The following is a 17,820-nucleotide window of genomic DNA, read 5'->3' as shown; positions in this document are numbered from 1 at the left end:
GTAATATATTCACATTTGGGACTTGGAGCCGCCTTCTTAACCTGTATTTGCTTCTTGTTGTTCTCCTGAATTAGAAGTTGTGTTTTGGCATGTTTACTGGTATCACTGCTTCTGGGTCTTTTGATAAACACCAATTTCTGCTTCACAAACTTCACAGGTTAACTACTGGGCTGGAGGGCTGAAATAACAATTGAATGGTATGAGGTTTGGGAACCCTGAGATCTCTGTCATTCTTTGCAGATTGCTCTGCTTTTGCTAGTAATTTGACGTTCTTTGTAAACACAGGGACTCCTGCAGGCAGCCTGGGATGACGGGCGTGTGGCTGCATGACAGCAGGTCAGACTGTTCTGCAGTGCCCAAGCAATCCCTGCTGCAAGCACCGAGGCTGTCTGGCTCCAAGAATCTGTCCACCACTCCGACACAGCATTTGCCATTTGCCATCGGGGATGTTCACAGAAATGAAATTGCAGAGCTTGCTTTTGAAAATGCTAGCTCTTGATTGCCCGGGTTGTAGGATGTTTGAATATACATCTGCATGAGGGTCATGGGAGAATAATAATGACCTTCTTTGAGCTAATTTAGACCTTCAGGAAATGGTATCCATTCTAGGAGCTGGGATTTTGCAAAGTAAGCTATATTGTTGTAAACTGTCCTGAAACCTTTCAGGAGCAAAAAATAATACGAGCTGGAAATGGCGACTCTTCCAGTAGCTGAAGGAAGACAGGAATCTGAACTAGTGTGCTACATCGGAACACCTCTGAAATTAAGCTCCAGAGCTGCTGTGAAATTGTCAAGCTTTCAAGTTGCTTTCAGTGTAGCAATATCCAGAGCAGGAAATCTGTAGGTTGACAGTTAAAAATAAATATACAGAGCAGCCTTGTGATGTTTTGTCAACAGCTATAATGCTACCTAGATACCACAGATAGAGCTTTTCAGCAAAAGGTGTTCTGTAAACCTGACTACCGTTGTTTCTCAATAAAACTGGCATCCCCTAAAAAAAATCCCTCCATGCAGAAAGACAAAATATCCTTTCGGACAACTTTTCTCTGTTCATGGGCTCTTTTTTTCTAAGAAAAGAATAGCACAGGGACATAATCCTGGTGAGCACTGATCACCTCCAAGGGGATGTCAGTATGGTTTTTTAGAAGCTGGATTCTGTATGGGTTTAAACTGTCTATTCTGTGCTTTTTAAATCCGTAGGCTATATTCTACATATTATGCCATTCTATTCAAATATCTTCTGCCTGGACTTACTAATTTATGATTAAAGATTGAAATGGTTCTCTCAATAACTCTTCACAATCATCTAAGTGTCCAAGAGCAAATCTTACCAAACTGTTACTCTTAATGGCAGGACTTCTCTTTCCAGTGTATGCTGTGAATTCTAATTTAATCAAAGTTCTTCGCTACACATTTAATGGAGCCGGTTGTTATCTGCTGGGTAATGCTGGGCTGTATACTGTAGCTAATGAAGGTCTGAGAACAGAAACAGTGGCCATCTCTAAACAGCATTTCCTGCTGAAAACTGGCTTTAGGAGTGGATGCTAATTTGTGGTGCTTACAAAGTAGGAGAATAGTGATTTTTGATCACACCAAGTTTTGAAAAAAAAAAAAAAGACACAGGATAAAAATCCTTAACATTTTAAAAATTTTTAACTTTTTTAAATAACCAGTTTAATAACATTTTTTTAATTAATGAGAGGAAAAAAGATTTATTTAACACTGTTGGCTCATATTACTTAAGACTGAGTTCTTCTAGGTGCTTGTTAGCCTCTCCTTTGGCATTTGGTCTCTCAGCATTGAAAATACATTTTCTCCTAAAATATGTTAAAGATCAAGGAGGTATTAAATAAAACAGTTATTTTCTTCTGTGTTACTTTTCATGCTTGTCATCCACCCACCAATATTGCTTTTGTTTTCCACTGGAATTTTTTAAAATGTTATTCTATTGTGTAATTTGGTATATAGGCATATTTCCTTTCCGTGTCCTTATTAAAGAGGAGACAGAGTGGCTGCTTTTGTTTGTCTCTGAACTAGCATAAGAGATACTTTTCTTGCTCTCTGTCCTGTATTCTTTGTATGGAGCTTGCTGCAGCCGTGCTCTCTCTGTAAGTTTAATTTGCTGATTTTTGTTCCTTTTAAGAAAGAAGAATTTTCAGGTAACTTGTTTCATTTGCAGGATACTTATTGGTTCGCCTTTAGTTGGCCAACCTGAGAAAAGAACAGGAGATGTATACAGATGCCCTGTAGGAAGGGACAACCAATCACCCTGCATAAAACTGAACTTACCAGGTATGAAAGAAAATAAAGCTGTGTCACGTGGAGAAATAATAGGGGTCAGATCTTAGGAGATTTTTAGCTAGTAAATGTGTATTAGAATTGTTCCTATAGAGAACATTTACTTAGGACTCCAGAGCTAAATGTGGAGGAAGTTGTGTTTGTAACATCAAAAATAATTTTATTTTAAAGCTCTCATTGTCCTATGGAAAACATGCTCATAATTTTAGAATGGGCATTTGCCTGTGTTATCAAAACTTCATTATGACTGGCATTACTTGACTGTGGTTGGCAGTCCTGACCATGGACCCAGAAAGGCCATGGAGCATAGATTCATGGATTACCCTTTCCAAAGCTCTCTGAAGCCAACAAGAGCCTTCATAATCCCATCAGTAGGCTTTTCATGACAGTGTAACTAGCCAGAACCAGGCTGATGCATCTTATTATGATACAGGTAAATATTAATAATTGTCTTGCTCATGTCAAGAGGTACATGATACAGACAGGAAGAGACTTCCCATTAATATGAATTGCACTAAATACACCTGTTGTGATATTATTTATCTCCTCTCTCCCTTGAAAAGCTAAATGTGAGTTATATGACATAACAGTAACAAATTTAAAAGCTGTTAAGTCATTTATATCAGATGAGGGTAAAGAAAAGAATACTTGTTTTCTAATTAACAAAACTGTGTGAACAGTGATCTCTTGCTTTCATGATGTGCTGTTATTTTTACTACTTTTATTTCTTGCGGTTCAGGAAAACTATTTGAGACAGTAACCCAGCCAAATTTTCTGGGATAAAAGCCAGCCTCAGAAATTTTTCTTGATTGTTGCAATTGAAGAAGGAGGAGGAGGGGTGCTAAAATATTTGATGAAACCAGTGTCAGTCTGGGTTTTATTTTAGAAGCTGGAAGCTCCATACTAGGGGATATATACTTTAACATTTTGTTTTCATGTTCCCAAATACTTAACATTTTAATCTATTTATAGCTGCTACTTCTGTTCCTAATGTCGTGGAAGTAAAAGAAAACATGACTCTTGGAACAACCTTAGTGACTAATCCAAAAGGAGGCTTTCTGGTAAGAAAGGACTTTTGCCCATTTTAAAAGAAGTCAGGTTTTTTCCTTAGGTACCATAACAAAAACACTTCACCCTTTTTCATCTTTTAAAGGCATGTGGACCACTTTATGCTTATAAGTGTGGGCGTTTGCATTACACAACTGGAGTTTGTTCTAACGTCAGCTCTACTTTTGAAACCATCGAGGCGATTGCTCCGTCTGTGCAAGGTATGCATGCCACAGGAATTCTCTTGTGTGTCTGAAGATACAAAGTGCCAAACAAGACAAATGTATACACATAGACATACCAAAAAGTATGAACTGCTTAACTTCGCTACCAACATTACCAAGTTAAGTAAATGTTTTCATTGTCCGTATATAACATAAATTCTTGCTACTTTTGGTATTTATCTCAGTATAAACAATCATTAGAGTGCTATGTGACATCCAAACACAATTGCTAAAAATAGTTGCTTATGTTTTTTACTTATGGCCAAAAGACTCTTTTTAAATAATGATGGCATGTTAAGAGCTAATGCAAACCCAATTTAGTAATATAGATAAAAATCTTAAAGACCTGGTCCTTTGGAAAAATCGAAGAGGAACAGATTGACATTGAAGAAGGTAGGGCTTACTAGTAAATACTCCAGTTATCTGATCTTCTAACCTTGTTCTGAAATTTCTGCTTACAAGAGAATGCCTTGCTGATAAAGGGAACAAAAATGGTGTAAAATATGGTGCAAAAGTTGATGAATGACAGTTGGCATCAGACATGTCAGTTCAGCCCCACTGCAGAAGGATGTGCATTTGTTACTAACCTCAGGAGTAACTGGAGCTGTGAGATATATTTGATCTGTGTTAGTATCAATTCTTATGTGGCAATTTGTGTTGCAGAGTGTAAAACCCAGTTGGACATCGTCATAGTCCTTGATGGATCCAACAGCATTTATCCATGGGATAGTGTCACAGCCTTCCTAAACAGCCTCCTGAATAACATGGATATAGGTCCTCAGCAAACACAGGTAACATGGTAGATATTTTATGGTTGTTTAATCTACAAGGAAGAAAAAGGATTTACAGGAAGTGGTGTGAGAGCATCACCTATAGAGTTCTTCAGTTCTAATGACCTGTGGCAATAGGTTACTAAAATAAAATAGCTGAAACCACAACTACCTCAGTGTCTGCTGCCAAGCAGCAATGTCAGGAAGGCTCTCCCTCCCCCACCGCTCAGGCAGTCTGCAGAAATCGACTTTCTAACCTAGAAACAAAAGTGCATTAAGTGAGGCCATTTGAACATTGTCCTTTCCCACTTGCTTCCTCTCCACAACCACTTCTGGTCTTCTTTTGTACTTCATAGCACAAAGGCCATTTCTGCTCCTCTGAGGTCCACATGCATGATTCAGCCAGCCTTTGACTATAAGCTTTTTGGAGCAGCATTAAATATTTTTTACTAAATATTTTTACTCGGAGCATCGAGCATACAGCTTTTAGACATTTTAAATCATAATTAACTGTTTAGCTGCATGTTATTGTCAGAAGCTGCATTTATATAATAAGTGGAGAGGGTCAAATTCCCAGCTGCTATAAATCAGCCTCGTTCCACCAGAATTAATGGCGCTACAACCAGTTACCCCAGCTGAGGTTCTGTCCGATGTTTCACAGTCTGCTGAACAGAGTATATAAGTAGCAATTCCAGCAGAACTCCTGAAAGGAGGAAACATGGATGTTGGGATACCTTTCAACACAGAAACCTTTATTAACAGCAACAGAAAAGACTAGGTTTTTTCACTTCTCCCTTTTCCCCCTCCCAAAATCAAGGATTTTCTGGGATCCTGTATGACACTTGATATGATGCAGGCCCATACTTAGCATTTTTGCTATTTCGGGTTAGCTCCTAACATTCAGCTCCTGCCTTCACAAAGGAGAAGGTGTAAAGGATACCTCTGTCTGCAGAGGGTATCCCCATCATTCTCCAAGTTAATTGGGATTTGTGAGTTACCACCCAGCTCTCCTGTTGGCTGTACTGAACACTGGCTGATAAATTTATAACTTATAAACTGTGAAGTTTACAATCATGTGCTGTTATTTTAAACATGTTGTTCTTCCAGATATTGTGAGGAAGAAGGAAAAACACTTCGTCAAATTTAACAGAAAGGAAGAAAAAATCTTCCTGGTCCCTTAAGCTGTTGATTACTCAAACATGTGCCATCTTGGGAAAATACTTAATATGAACTTCCCAGTACAGGGCAACAGCTGCATGGAAATCATCACTGCCTTCTGCCCAAAGGGCTTCATGGGAATAGCGCACAGGGCAGTCAACTCTACTACACCCTGATCGCTCTTCCTCACCCTGCAATTCCTAAATTTTTACATTGCCACACCTCTGTTATGTTTGTTTTCAGAATCCTGCTTCGTCTGTGTATTCAGCTCATGCACAAAAGGTCCATTGCTGGCCAGCACTCCAGCAGCCTGCCATCTCCACCCACAAAATCCGTTCTACCCACAGTTTGGCATAGCGACCCCTCTTCTCACACGTACACTTATTCAGTTGAGAACATCAGCTTTGGCATCTGGTTGCTTAAAAGCAGAAACATTTGAGAGGGAGATAAGAGTGGGATAAGGGAGAGAGAGGCTGAAAAACTGGAAATGGAAGGCAAAAGCTAGGTGGAATTTTCTCAGTTCCTCTTACCTTCTACCCCTTCCACAGAACATATCCCATCTCTCTCCTCTCCTCCAAGCCCCCTGCTTGGGAACTCTGGCACAGCCAAAAGTAGTAAGGGGTTTATACTGTCTCCTCCACTCACACTGTCACTTTTCTCAGAAACTGTGGTTAAATTACTGTAGAATGGGGAAGAGGAGAAACAACAGAGCAGGCTTATTTCTATCCTCTCTGCTGGGAGCACAGGATAGAAATACAGGGACAGTTGTTTACTTTCTGTCTGTTTAAATAGTTTTTTCCATGTTCATCTTTTGAGGATTTTTGAGGACATAGAAATCAGTGGACTTTCACTGACTTCAGATTGTTTTCCGCTTGCCTGAGAAAGGAATGAGGTGATTACAGAATAACTCCTTAGCAGCTTGGCTGTGACTTGTTCAAAGCCATGTTTTGATTAGAGGCTTGAGAGATACTTTTTTTCCACTTACCCCCTCCACAAACAGTGGTTATTATATTTGTGGCAAGTCAGAAGAGAAATTCCTCAGTGTCCCGTGTTTGGCAAATTTGAAAGTGAAAGCCAGAAGATTCAGATGCAAAAAGCCAAAGTCTACAGTGTAATTTTTTCAGAAGTATTTCCTTCCCTTCCTCTTCCCATTCTCCAGAAAATCCACACCACCATACTGATGATTAAGCTACATATCCTGTGCTTATGGGTAAAATTAGCAAAGGGAAAGTGACGATAGAAAAGTGGAAAAGGAAGAAGGAATTAAATGACAAAAAATGATAGAAGTAGGAACAAAATATTTCTCCCTGCCTTATTCCACATTTCAATGTAACTGCAAAGCAAGACAGTTTTTTCCCTCTTTTTTAAACTTTTGTAGAGATAATTGTCTCTTTAATATGAAAGTGTGTTTTTTAATCCTTTACATATGAGCAACCTTCTGTGGTAGAAGAATATAAAAAGAGAAAGCAGAATACTTTGATATGTTCAGTTCCAACTTTAAAGATATATTGGAATGGCCTTCAGAAATTTTCAGACATGTTTTGTTTCTCCATTAATACATGACATAGGCAGGTATAGGTGTTAGGTCTGCACCTTATTATATCTCCAAAGGGACTGTATCAGTAGACTAATAAGTCATGCCATGTCATATATTGCAATCAGTTTTATTTCCAGAACAGAAGTGTATGAAAGAGGTATTAAAAAGATTCATGATTAAGACAGACCTTTGCAATAGTTTACAAGTAATTTCTGTCTGAGTCCCTGAGAGTGAATAAAATGTAGCAGAATTGTTTCAATTTTGCTTTGATTCAGTTATCTGCATATGATAAAATGTATTGTCTGTTAGTGCCTCCCAAGGGATCTCTGCTTTTCTTTAATGTTAAATATGATTTAAGTACAACAAAAATTTTTTATTTTCCTCCACATCCCACTGATCAAAATCCTAGCATATCATGCCCATGTACTAAACGATTTTCCTCTCATTTTGCCTTTTTTTTTGTCTTTTCTTGTTTTTTACCAAATAGATTAGCTTAATAATTTATTGAGAAAGTCAGAATGTACTTTCCCAATAAGGGGCTGTGTTCAGTTATAGAACAACAATAAATAATTGCCCTCAGAAATCTTTTGTCCCAAAGTAGAACAGTCTTCACTTGCCTCTTTGCTCATACAATACTTTTTCACAGGAACTGGGGACAATTAAAGAATTATTCCCTTGTGTAATATAAAAGCCATGGAATGCTAGGGAAGGGAACATAAACTTAGAAGTTACAAAGATGTTCAACAGATTATGGTCAGTAATGCTGGGAAAAAATATTAGGTTTTCTGGAGCAGAGCAAAATTACGTCCTTCTGTGTAGTACTATTGCATTTTCCAGATTTAAATTAAAGAAGCAAAACAAAACATACTACACATGTAAACATCATTCTTAGGGACAGTTTAAACAGGTTCATTGTCCTGTAAAGGCACATTTGCATCATGTAGATGTGTCATTTACAGTTCTCCATTAGATTAAAAGGTGCAAAAACTCAAACCTTCATTACTATCTGTAAAATGTAATTCTAATTTTACAAGATGGACTTGATTCTGTGATCCTGTGGGAGACTGGAACATGCAGCCTAGTAGCATTTTGTTGGTTCTAGGAAGCTTTTTGTTACCCTTTTTTGAGGAATGGCTCATCTTTGATGCCATGAAATATGTAGAAAATTATGATCAGCTAGTGCTGAGGAAGGGTCCCACAGAACAATTGTATTCCATAAGATAACCACATGCCCCCCTTCCTTCCTGATTTACAAGCTATGCCACACAGTGCAGCTTTCCAGACTCAAGATGTTCTTCCCATTCACTTCCTGAGAAGGAAATGCTCAAAATATTTATTTGGTGTGATCATAGACAATGTTTCCTTTCAAATAGGAAATGATACAAATCAATGTCAGCCTGTAATCTGTTTTAGGAAAATTACAACACCAATGTGGGTCTCTAGCGTCATGAAAGACTGGCAGATACTTTTCACACTTGCAGCAGTCAATAGTTGATTTAATCCTTGGTACCAATAAAATCCTCAAAGCTGCAGATAAGGAGGCCATTAATCCACAGCAACGTGCTCCCTGGCATACACTTGTGCACAGTCTGACTACGCTCGTGCATGGTTCTGGAATACTTAATGCACTCCTTCTGCTCCAAAAGACCAAACATAATGAAAACCTCCTGTTTATCACCAGTTAAATGGCAGTCTTTTAAATGACTAGCAGCATCCTGTTCAGTTTATGCTATATGTCACTTCAGATGCATGCCACAAAATAGTTGTGTTGGAGGGAAAAGGTTAAAGATTTCATCTTCAGTTTGGGGTTTAGTTGGTACCACATGACTACTCTGAGCAGTAACACAGTGTGTGCTCCAGCCTGTTGTGTAAGCACAGTGCAGGATTAATAGGTTGCTACCCACAAGAACATGCAGCCTCTGGATGCTCGCGGCTACAGGAGGAGGAGGGCGTGCCTCCGAGAGAGAATTAAAATATCTTAAAAGGAAGCAACTTGTTGTAGCTTTGAACTTACATCAGTTATTCCAGATTTTATTGTGTTTTCAGAAGGATACAGAAATTAAGTGGGATAGATTTTGCTACCACTTACCATTATAATTATAGTCCCATAATCGTATGTAACTAGCTTTTCATAATAATCTTTATATTTATGTTCAGTATCAAATATTTATCCAGCTCTAACTCTACTACAAGCAAACAAACATTGTGCAGAATCTGAGAGGCTATGAAAGTACCTCAAAAACCACCTATAAAGCAATTGCAAAGTGCATACTAAGCCACTTCTAAAATAATATCATGGCATAAACATCCCAGAGGTCTTACTGCTCTTCAGTATCTAAATGCTAGAGTGTTTTAATAATAGATGAGTGAGACATAAATGTGCCACATAATACTGCATTATCCTGAATAACACCTATAAATTGCCATGTGTAACGTAAAATTGAAATATGCTAATGGAACATTGTGTGGATTCTTCCCAGTAAAAGCTGTCAGAAACCTGCCAAAACATTAAAACTGGCAGAGACAAATGCAAGAAAATAATTAATACTTAAGAATATTTCTTGTCTTTTATTCCACACTTGTTTTTGCAGCAGGTTCCCTCAGGCATTTGTGGTTGGGTTCCAGTCCCATGTGTTGATCTTTCTCATGAAGACTTGTCCTGCTGAGGTCATCTAGAGTCTTTTCATCATCCTTCCCCATTCCAGAAGCCACTGTTTTATTCACATTGTCCCCTCTGGCACTTGTCAGGTGTCTTACTTTGGCTTACCACGTCCCAGACTACCCTGCTGTCTTCATCAAGACGAAGATACTTGGGTCTTCCTCTCACCCTGAGGGCCTAAATTTGTCATTGCCATGCTATTTCTAAGCTAGGTTTAGGGTAAATAAACTATCAGATGTAGGAGTATTATATCTGCATAGAATGAAGAGAGTTCTGAGAGAATCCATGGCTTCTTATGCTATAAGGAAAGCTATTCTGAGAAGTTGTGACTAGTGGTTAGGGCATTGATCTGCCTTGGCTTCTAGGAGAGCAGAGGTATGGCACAGATTATTGCAAGTCAGGAAGAGCAAGGAGCTGAGCCTGCTTTTGCTTTGTTCCTATTTTTAATAAAAACAATTTAGAAACTTCAAAATGTTTCATGAGGTTGAGTGTCTTCTAGCCAATCTTGCTCAAATGCTTGTAGGTATTTTATAATGAGGGAAACACACAGAGTTAATTTCTTTTCCTGGCTGTAGGTACAGATGGGCATTTACCCCACTGCAGGAAACACAGATACTTTCTTTAAGGGTAGTTGATTTTTAACCTGAATTGTGTTTCAGGTTGGAATTGTTCAGTATGGACAGACTGTAGTCCATGAATTTTTCCTGAATACATACACAACAACAGAAGATGTGATGGCTGCAGCCAGAAGAATACAACAGCGGGGTGGCACGCAAACTATGACAGCCCTGGGAATAGATACGGCAAGGTACGTTCACAAAATATTGTCCCGCATATGGTAGAAACAAACATAAACAGATATGTTGACAGTTCTGATTTAATAAATTAAAAATATTATGTGGCTGACATCTGACTCATTTTAGCTAAGGAAACAAAATTTAGGAAGCAGTAGATAAACAGACTCTGTCCAGCATCTAGAGCAGTTGTATATAGCACCCTGAAAAGCAACTCTGTCTCTTGAACAGAGGAAATAGGGAATGAGATGAGCCATGGAGCAATGTTGTAGTCCTAAGTAAAGGGCTGACAATCTTTGATGTCCACACAGAGCAGGTAGGATGTGTGTGTAGAGGAATGAAGGAAATTAAGTTTTTCAGAGGAAACAGGAAAAAAATAGAACTTTTTATGTTGTCTTCATTCTGAAGTTAAGATTATTACAGGGTTTGAGCTCACACTTGTCAGAAAGCCTAGAAATTTTATATCTGAAGTCTCTGAAGGTTCTGGGTCATTGGGAGATTAAAGGTCTGTTGTAGCAATAGCATTATTTAGAAATGCTTTCTTTATGAGAAAAATGAAATCTGACTTTTGTAGAATGAACAGTAAATGCAAAATCTCTCAGACACTTTCTAACTGTACAATGCTGTCCTGGTATCTTTTTTCTTTTCTACTTTTTTTTTCCGGCATGACAGCATGACTTTATTCCATAAAAGATTGCATTTGCCCATTCCAACCAACCATTTAGTGAAATACGCAGCATCTTCCTGATGCACTGTTTGATATTCTGACCAAAGTTTTGCTGATATGATATCTTAAATTCAATGAAGTTCTTACATATTCCCCAGTAATGTTTTCCTTAGATACAAGCAGAAGCTTGAGGGAATCTGAACAAGTTCGTGAAAGCAGAGCCAGTTGAGAATTACAAAATACTCAGAAACCACACGTGGTTCAGAAAGTCCCTGTGCACCACAAACTGTTGCAGGCTTGTATATACAGAAACTATCAGCAGAAGCTTCCTTTGTTCTTGCAGTCTTCCTATCCATCCACTTTTGGCCATCACCATCACTAGATCTTAGCTTTCACTTGTGTGGCCAGTCGTACAGTTCTGCAGTGGTTTTCTAAAAAGAGGAAGCCCTGCTTCCTTCCTTATCCTCCAGAGCCCTAATCCAACCTTGCCTTTTCTGGTCCCCTCCAGAGTCTGGGTGAGCTGCTGCCCAAAACCTCAGTGACCCTTTGACCCTCTGTGGCTGTAGAATTCAACCACTCACCCCCACCTGCCTCTGCTGCAACCTACTTCTGCCACATCACCAACACCCAGTTTTGCTGTAGATGTGCAGAGGTGTGCTGGTAGCTGAATAGTTTGACTGCTTGAAGTGCTGCTGTAGGGTGTAAATAGGTAGGGGGTTTGCATGTGGGTTTTGGGTTGGGGGCATGTTGGTTGGGTTTTTTTAAGCTACCAAAAGCTGTTTTAAGGTGCCAGAAGCTTATTTGGAGAGGGGAAGAATTCTTTACTATCCAGCACTGTATTTTCTGCTGTTGCTCTCAAATGAATGAATAATGAATGAGTGCTTGTGAAACTCTTTGGCTGTGAACTGTCATGTAAGTACCAATCGTTGTCGTTTGTATTTGTTCATGGTTAATATAAATCTTTTCCTGCTTCTTAGTTAATATAAAGTCTTTTTGTTACGGTTGCCTATGCAAATATGATGCATGTGCTAAATGCTGACATTGCCTTTCTCCAAACGCTTTATGCTCCCTTTAGGAAAGAGGCTTTTACTGAGGCTCATGGCGCACGAAGAGGAGTTCAAAAAGTAATGGTTATTGTGACTGATGGGGAATCACATGATAACTACAGATTAAAAGAAGTGATTGATAATTGTGAAGATGAAAACATTCAGAGATTTGCTATTGCTGTAAGTGAAATTTAATGGGAAAATTCAGAATCTTAACAGCATGTTTCATCTTCCAAATGTAATTTCTGTTTAAAAAGTCCATTTCACAGAATATTTATGGAACTATAATCATTGCAGAGAGGAAAAAGAAGGTGAAAGAAACATTAAACATTTGCTTTCTGATTTTACAACACATAAGAAAAAACAATCTGTCTTCCTGGTGATGACAGGTGTGAGTTCATGTGAAGAAAAAGCAGAAAGTGTTTGAGGGGCAGTATAAAATCGAATCCTTTTTGTTAAGAGCAATATTGAATACGGTGGATTAGTTCAAATCTTCTGAACAATCTCTATAGACACATTACCTGCTTTAAAAGAAAAGCAAATGTAAATCATCAACAAAACCCAGGTTTATTATGGCTGTTCTGTGTGCTGGCATTCTAAAATTGTCATTTTCATGTTGAGCAAATGTAGTAGCTGAATGAGAGGATAAACATGGTGGAGGTTAACCCGTATCGAGAAATATGGAAACATTAATTATTGATCTGGTGTGAACTCTCCACTGTGTGTATTCTATACTCAGATCGTCTGTTTTTTCTTGTTAATTCTGAAGGTACGTTAGATTGCTCTTTCTCCATTCCTATCTCTCTCTGTTTTGGTACAATGAGGTGGTATGGAACCATACAATTTCAAGACAGATTTTATCTTTAATTTAGAGAAAGGCGTAAAGAAAATCTTGAATCCAGCAGCATACAAATTTTCAGTAGTTGCCTTTGTAAATCTAGAGATCTTTAGAGAAAAAATCATCCTTGAAGCTGCAATAACTTTTAGCAATAAAACCTTTGTCTAGAACAGAATTTTAATTACTCCGGTGTCCAGGAATGCTAGAACATGGGAGTTTGATTTTTATTTCCCTCTCAAAGCAAGTTAACTGTATAGAGCACTTTCTTCCTATGAAAAATACTTGCTGGTCTGGGAATTGGAGAAGCGAGTTGTTCTGTTCTGAGGCATCCTGAGTTTGTACAGCAGTGGTGTTAAAACTGCAGACCAAACCTAAAGTCTTTTTCCTGTGATGGAGTTGTTAGCACCAAATACAAGTGGTGTTGTTATATGTATTTACAGGGCAAATCTGCACACAAGAAAGAATTATCCTACGCCTAATCAACATGTCATTAATTGCTTATATACTGCATTGTACTGCATCTACAAGAACTGGCAGTACTGATGCAGAAGCCAGTGCAATTGCGTATTCTGGTTTGAGTGGTGGTGTGCTGTTTTTTTCCTAAATTAAGGCCTACTTCAACAAATCATAGAATCATAGGATAAAGCATAAGAATTTTGTAAGGAAGGGAAAAAAAGACAGTTGAGGATAGCAGACATTACACCATACAGCTGCTTTGCTTGCTATTGTTGATATTTTCAGAAAAACAACTGAGCCCTCACACAGTTCTGTTCTCATTGGAAAAGAATAGTTTCAAATAAATTTGGGGGAGGTTTTAACAGAAAAAATTAACATTAGCTATGATTTCTGAATATTCTCTGACAACCTGCCTCAAAGTTAGTCTTTTAAAACGGGTTATGAAATGTATCCTTGACTTCTTTTTTCTTAATTTTCTTTAGATTCTTGGTAGCTACAGTAGAGGAAATTTAAGTACTGAGAAATTTGTAGAGGAAATAAAATCAATTGCCAGTAAGCCTACTGAAAAGCATTTCTTCAATGTCTCAGATGAATTAGCTCTTGTAACCATTGTTGAAGCACTTGGAGAGAGAATATTTGCCCTGGAAGGTATGACATTATTTAAATTTTTCCTTCATGCATGCATTACAACTGATGCAAATAGAAGACCACCTGTTTTTATCTTTCTTCGCAATGTATTTTGCTGATAAAGTGTACTATGCAGGTATTTTTTTCATGCTGATCATAAAAATATTTTACAATAGACATAAAAAAATATATAATTATGTGAAATATGTTCAGATGGGTTAGAGCCTATGGAGGCAATAGCCTGAAATGATAAGTAACCATTACACTTTTAGCTGGTGTAAACATGAAGTTGCCTTCCCTTTATGTAAAAAAGTATTGCCACACCATATCCTGATTACCCCATGACCATGTGTTCATCTGCCTATACCTTTAGGCTCTCTTTTTGGTTAGTTATTAATTACAACATATTACTTTGCTATACAAGTTAACATAGACTTGGTGTATAGAGTTGACAAGGTATATTTTTTCCTTTGGAAATATTAATGATACTCAGATTTTAGCACAAAAAAAAGTCATTGTCTCATAAGGCCTGCTTACATTCTCTATCCAGATTAGGCAATGCTGTCCAAATCTCTGTTTGTTTCAATCACACTACTGGTAACAGAAGACTGAGTTTATTAGTTGTAAATCATACTGGCCAACTCTGAAGGCATTTGTATCATAAAAAGAAAACATCCATCTCTCTGGATTTATTTTTTTCAACATCTCAACTCTCCAAGTAGCTGGAATAGTGTAGTTTCCAGCTGGAACAAAAGATAATGTTGACTTGATTGTCAAGAAATAATTCAAATATGAGATAGCATTTTAAAGATTTTTAAATTGGAGCTATGTTTCTCAGACATCTTTAGGTAGTTTGTTTTTTTAGTGTACCATTAAGCTTGATCAAATATTACAATTTTCAGGTGATTATTACAAAATATTTTTTCCCAGTTTCTATGTTCTTATCCTTTTACTTTCAGGAAGATTTTGTTTCCTCAATTTGAAACAAATTCATTTGAAGAGAATTTAATCTTCCTAAAGCCCAAAGTTTAGTCTCCTTAATTTCATTGCGTACTTCAAAGTTCTTTTGTTAAGTCCCTGAAAACTTAGTCTTCAATTTGTACTTCTAGAACAGTGAGAAAAATCATTGTCTTTCATTAGTAGAATAAAATCTGTTAGTTACACCTATTAAATGTAATGGATGTAGAATAAAATGTTAACTGCTAGTCATGACAACGGATGAAGGACCTAACATGACTGAGTTTCTGGACATCTGTGTACTCAAAATCAAGGCTTCATGACATAGCTCAACCCTTTAACAACCAGATGTCACTGGAAGAGACGGTCCTCACTTTGTCATGCTCCACCTTGTCCCTTTTAACAATCAGTAGCCATTAGATAGTGCCTATCTGCCACATGAAACTCCAGCCTCCAAACAGTGGAGTAAATTGTGCTGGTTTGAACTCCCTGCTAATGGGGAATGCTTCATATCATGAACTCTAACCTGTCCATTGACTTTAGTAATTTATTCCTCTAATCATAAGAAGAAATTATAAATCATTTGAGTACTAAACAAGTTCTATACCGTAATCAAATATCCAAGCAAGTGTAGTTATCTTGACAGTGGTGAAACCAATCTTCAGTTAAACTGTAGAAATGTTAATTGTTTATATAATAGTCAGCTCTTGAGATGACTAATTGTTGTCCTCACATCTTCCAGTATTTTGGTACTTCAAGCATATTGTACCTCTTTAAGTATCAACAAGTTCTGCAGTACTCCTTGAATTGAGCTTTCATTTTCTGCAAAAGGTGCAATAACAAATACCTACTTCTTGTATATTACTATTTTTTTTAATATAAACCTGTTATAAACTTTTAGGGTATTTGTGCCTTGATATATTTGCCTTATTTTCAACTTTTATATAGATTTGGCTGTATTACAAAAATTGTATATTTGAAACAAAAAATGTGGAAAATTAATTTCATCCATACTGTAAGAGATAAGCTAGGTAATTTCACCACTCCCAAAAGGCTTCTTGATTTCCAGATTTTCAGTAGGAACTCAGAGTCTGTGCCAAGATTTCTGCAAGACACCTGTGATATGAGATAAGAAATCACCTCTTACACCTGTGAAGGTCCCAGAAATCCCATAGTCTGCCTGCAAGGGAAGTCAGAATGGAAACTGGAAATGGGGTTGTAGCTTTATGTCAAAACAGAGCAAGGTTGAGTTGCTCCAGTGGATTGGTAAGGCTGGAGATAGAAGAAGGTGACTAAATCAATTTCTGTTGAGTCTTCTGACATGGTTTCCTGTCCCTCCCACAGCATTTTAGGAGAAATTTGTCCATAGACTTATTGTGTCAGGGGAGAAAAACAGATTAAATCTGTTCCAGCTTTCTGGTGACAATCCAGTTTATTGGATGTGTGCAATGTAGAAAAGATTAATTAATCCCTTATACTGCAGCTAAATTAACTTCTGTGCATAAGATGGAGGTCACAGAAACTTTGATTCTTGAAATTCTGTATCTGAATCTGTTTAAATTCTTAATCTAAATAGCCTCCCTGGTAGTATAATAGTACATTTGATTTTTTCTTGCATTTCTTGTTTTCTTTTTGGTTTTAGCCTTTAAAAATGCAAAAGAAAATTGAGAGAGGGTTGAAAAATCCAATCCAGCAAAAACACACACTTGACATCCACTGGATTTTTACACATATTCTTTTACATGTGCCTGTGTGTCTCATGGCATGGACTTCTGGTTTTAACAGCAATTTTATGTTTTATCCAACCTGTAGGCGGGCACAAATGTTTTTTTCACAAAATATTCTTTGTAGCATGCTTAGCAGTTTTAAACTCAATGGAAAGTCAGGCTGGGAACCGTTATCTTTGCAGCGTTCAGAGCTGCACACACTAACAGTACCGGCATTGTCCTCTGTCTCAGACTGTGAGAGTCCTGTCTTTCACAGCTTATTAAGGACCATCCTTTACTGCACGAAAATATTGTTTATCAGCAAATACGCAACTTAAGAGTTTTATGCTTAAAAAGGACCATGTTTTTTTTCAGAATTCCAAAGCAGCTACAGCTTGTAAAACACGATGGCCTATGTTTGGGTGTCAAACATTTTGTGTTTGAGATCATGTCTCCTTCCTATGCCTGGCCATAAATCCCAACAATTAGCAGAGACATCATGTCCCAGAGAGCAACCTCTGTGGTTTAGTTGCTGAGTATCAAAAGTTCAGTATTATTTAATAATCCAGATGCCTGAAATTCATGCAGCCTTGGATTGCTATGCCTCAGTTTAATTCACACAGTTGGAGGTTCACATCAGCACTCAGCTGGCAGCAAATTGTGAACTCTTCCTAGACAAGCATAGAGCAGATTTCATAGTTCCCCTCTACTCCCCATTACCATATTTTGCTCTCAAGGAGGAACTGATATGCAGAATATAGTTACTTTACTTGTGGTGCTTAAGGTGGCAAAATAGTCCTTCAGTATTGCGTTTAAGTAGAGGAAGAGGCAGACTTTTCTCTTCCCTGATGATATTTCAAGTGTACCTGTGAGCAAAGTAGCCTGTCAGGGTTTAATAACTAGCATATGACTACATGACAAGATACTGAAACTAGTACTAATTACCTGATACCTTTTTTATTCAAAGTCACTTAAGAAAATCAGGAAGATTTTTAATGTAACTTTCTGGGCAGGATTATAGTTCCCAAGCCTTTCC

General features: G+C 37.7%; 1 protein-coding gene across 1 annotated transcript in view; it reads left to right on the top strand.

Moving 5' to 3' along the window:
• The window catches only part of ITGA1 (integrin subunit alpha 1), a 69,612-nt gene that overhangs the window by 28,151 nt on the left and 23,641 nt on the right, over positions 1 to 17,820 (top strand). The window contains exons 3-9 of the mRNA XM_075079533.1: positions 2,180 to 2,292; positions 3,271 to 3,359; positions 3,452 to 3,566; positions 4,233 to 4,360; positions 10,353 to 10,501; positions 12,230 to 12,380; positions 13,977 to 14,142. Of these exons, the coding sequence (XP_074935634.1) occupies positions 2,180 to 2,292; positions 3,271 to 3,359; positions 3,452 to 3,566; positions 4,233 to 4,360; positions 10,353 to 10,501; positions 12,230 to 12,380; positions 13,977 to 14,142 (911 nt within the window). The remainder of the gene's footprint in view (positions 1 to 2,179; positions 2,293 to 3,270; positions 3,360 to 3,451; positions 3,567 to 4,232; positions 4,361 to 10,352; positions 10,502 to 12,229; positions 12,381 to 13,976; positions 14,143 to 17,820) is intronic.

The sequence above is a fragment of the Phalacrocorax aristotelis genome, chromosome Z (assembly GCF_949628215.1).
Source record: "Phalacrocorax aristotelis chromosome Z, bGulAri2.1, whole genome shotgun sequence".
Lineage (NCBI taxonomy): Eukaryota > Metazoa > Chordata > Aves > Suliformes > Phalacrocoracidae > Phalacrocorax > Phalacrocorax aristotelis.
Note: the sequence above shows the minus strand (reverse complement) of the source record. Positions and strands in the feature narration are given on the sequence as shown.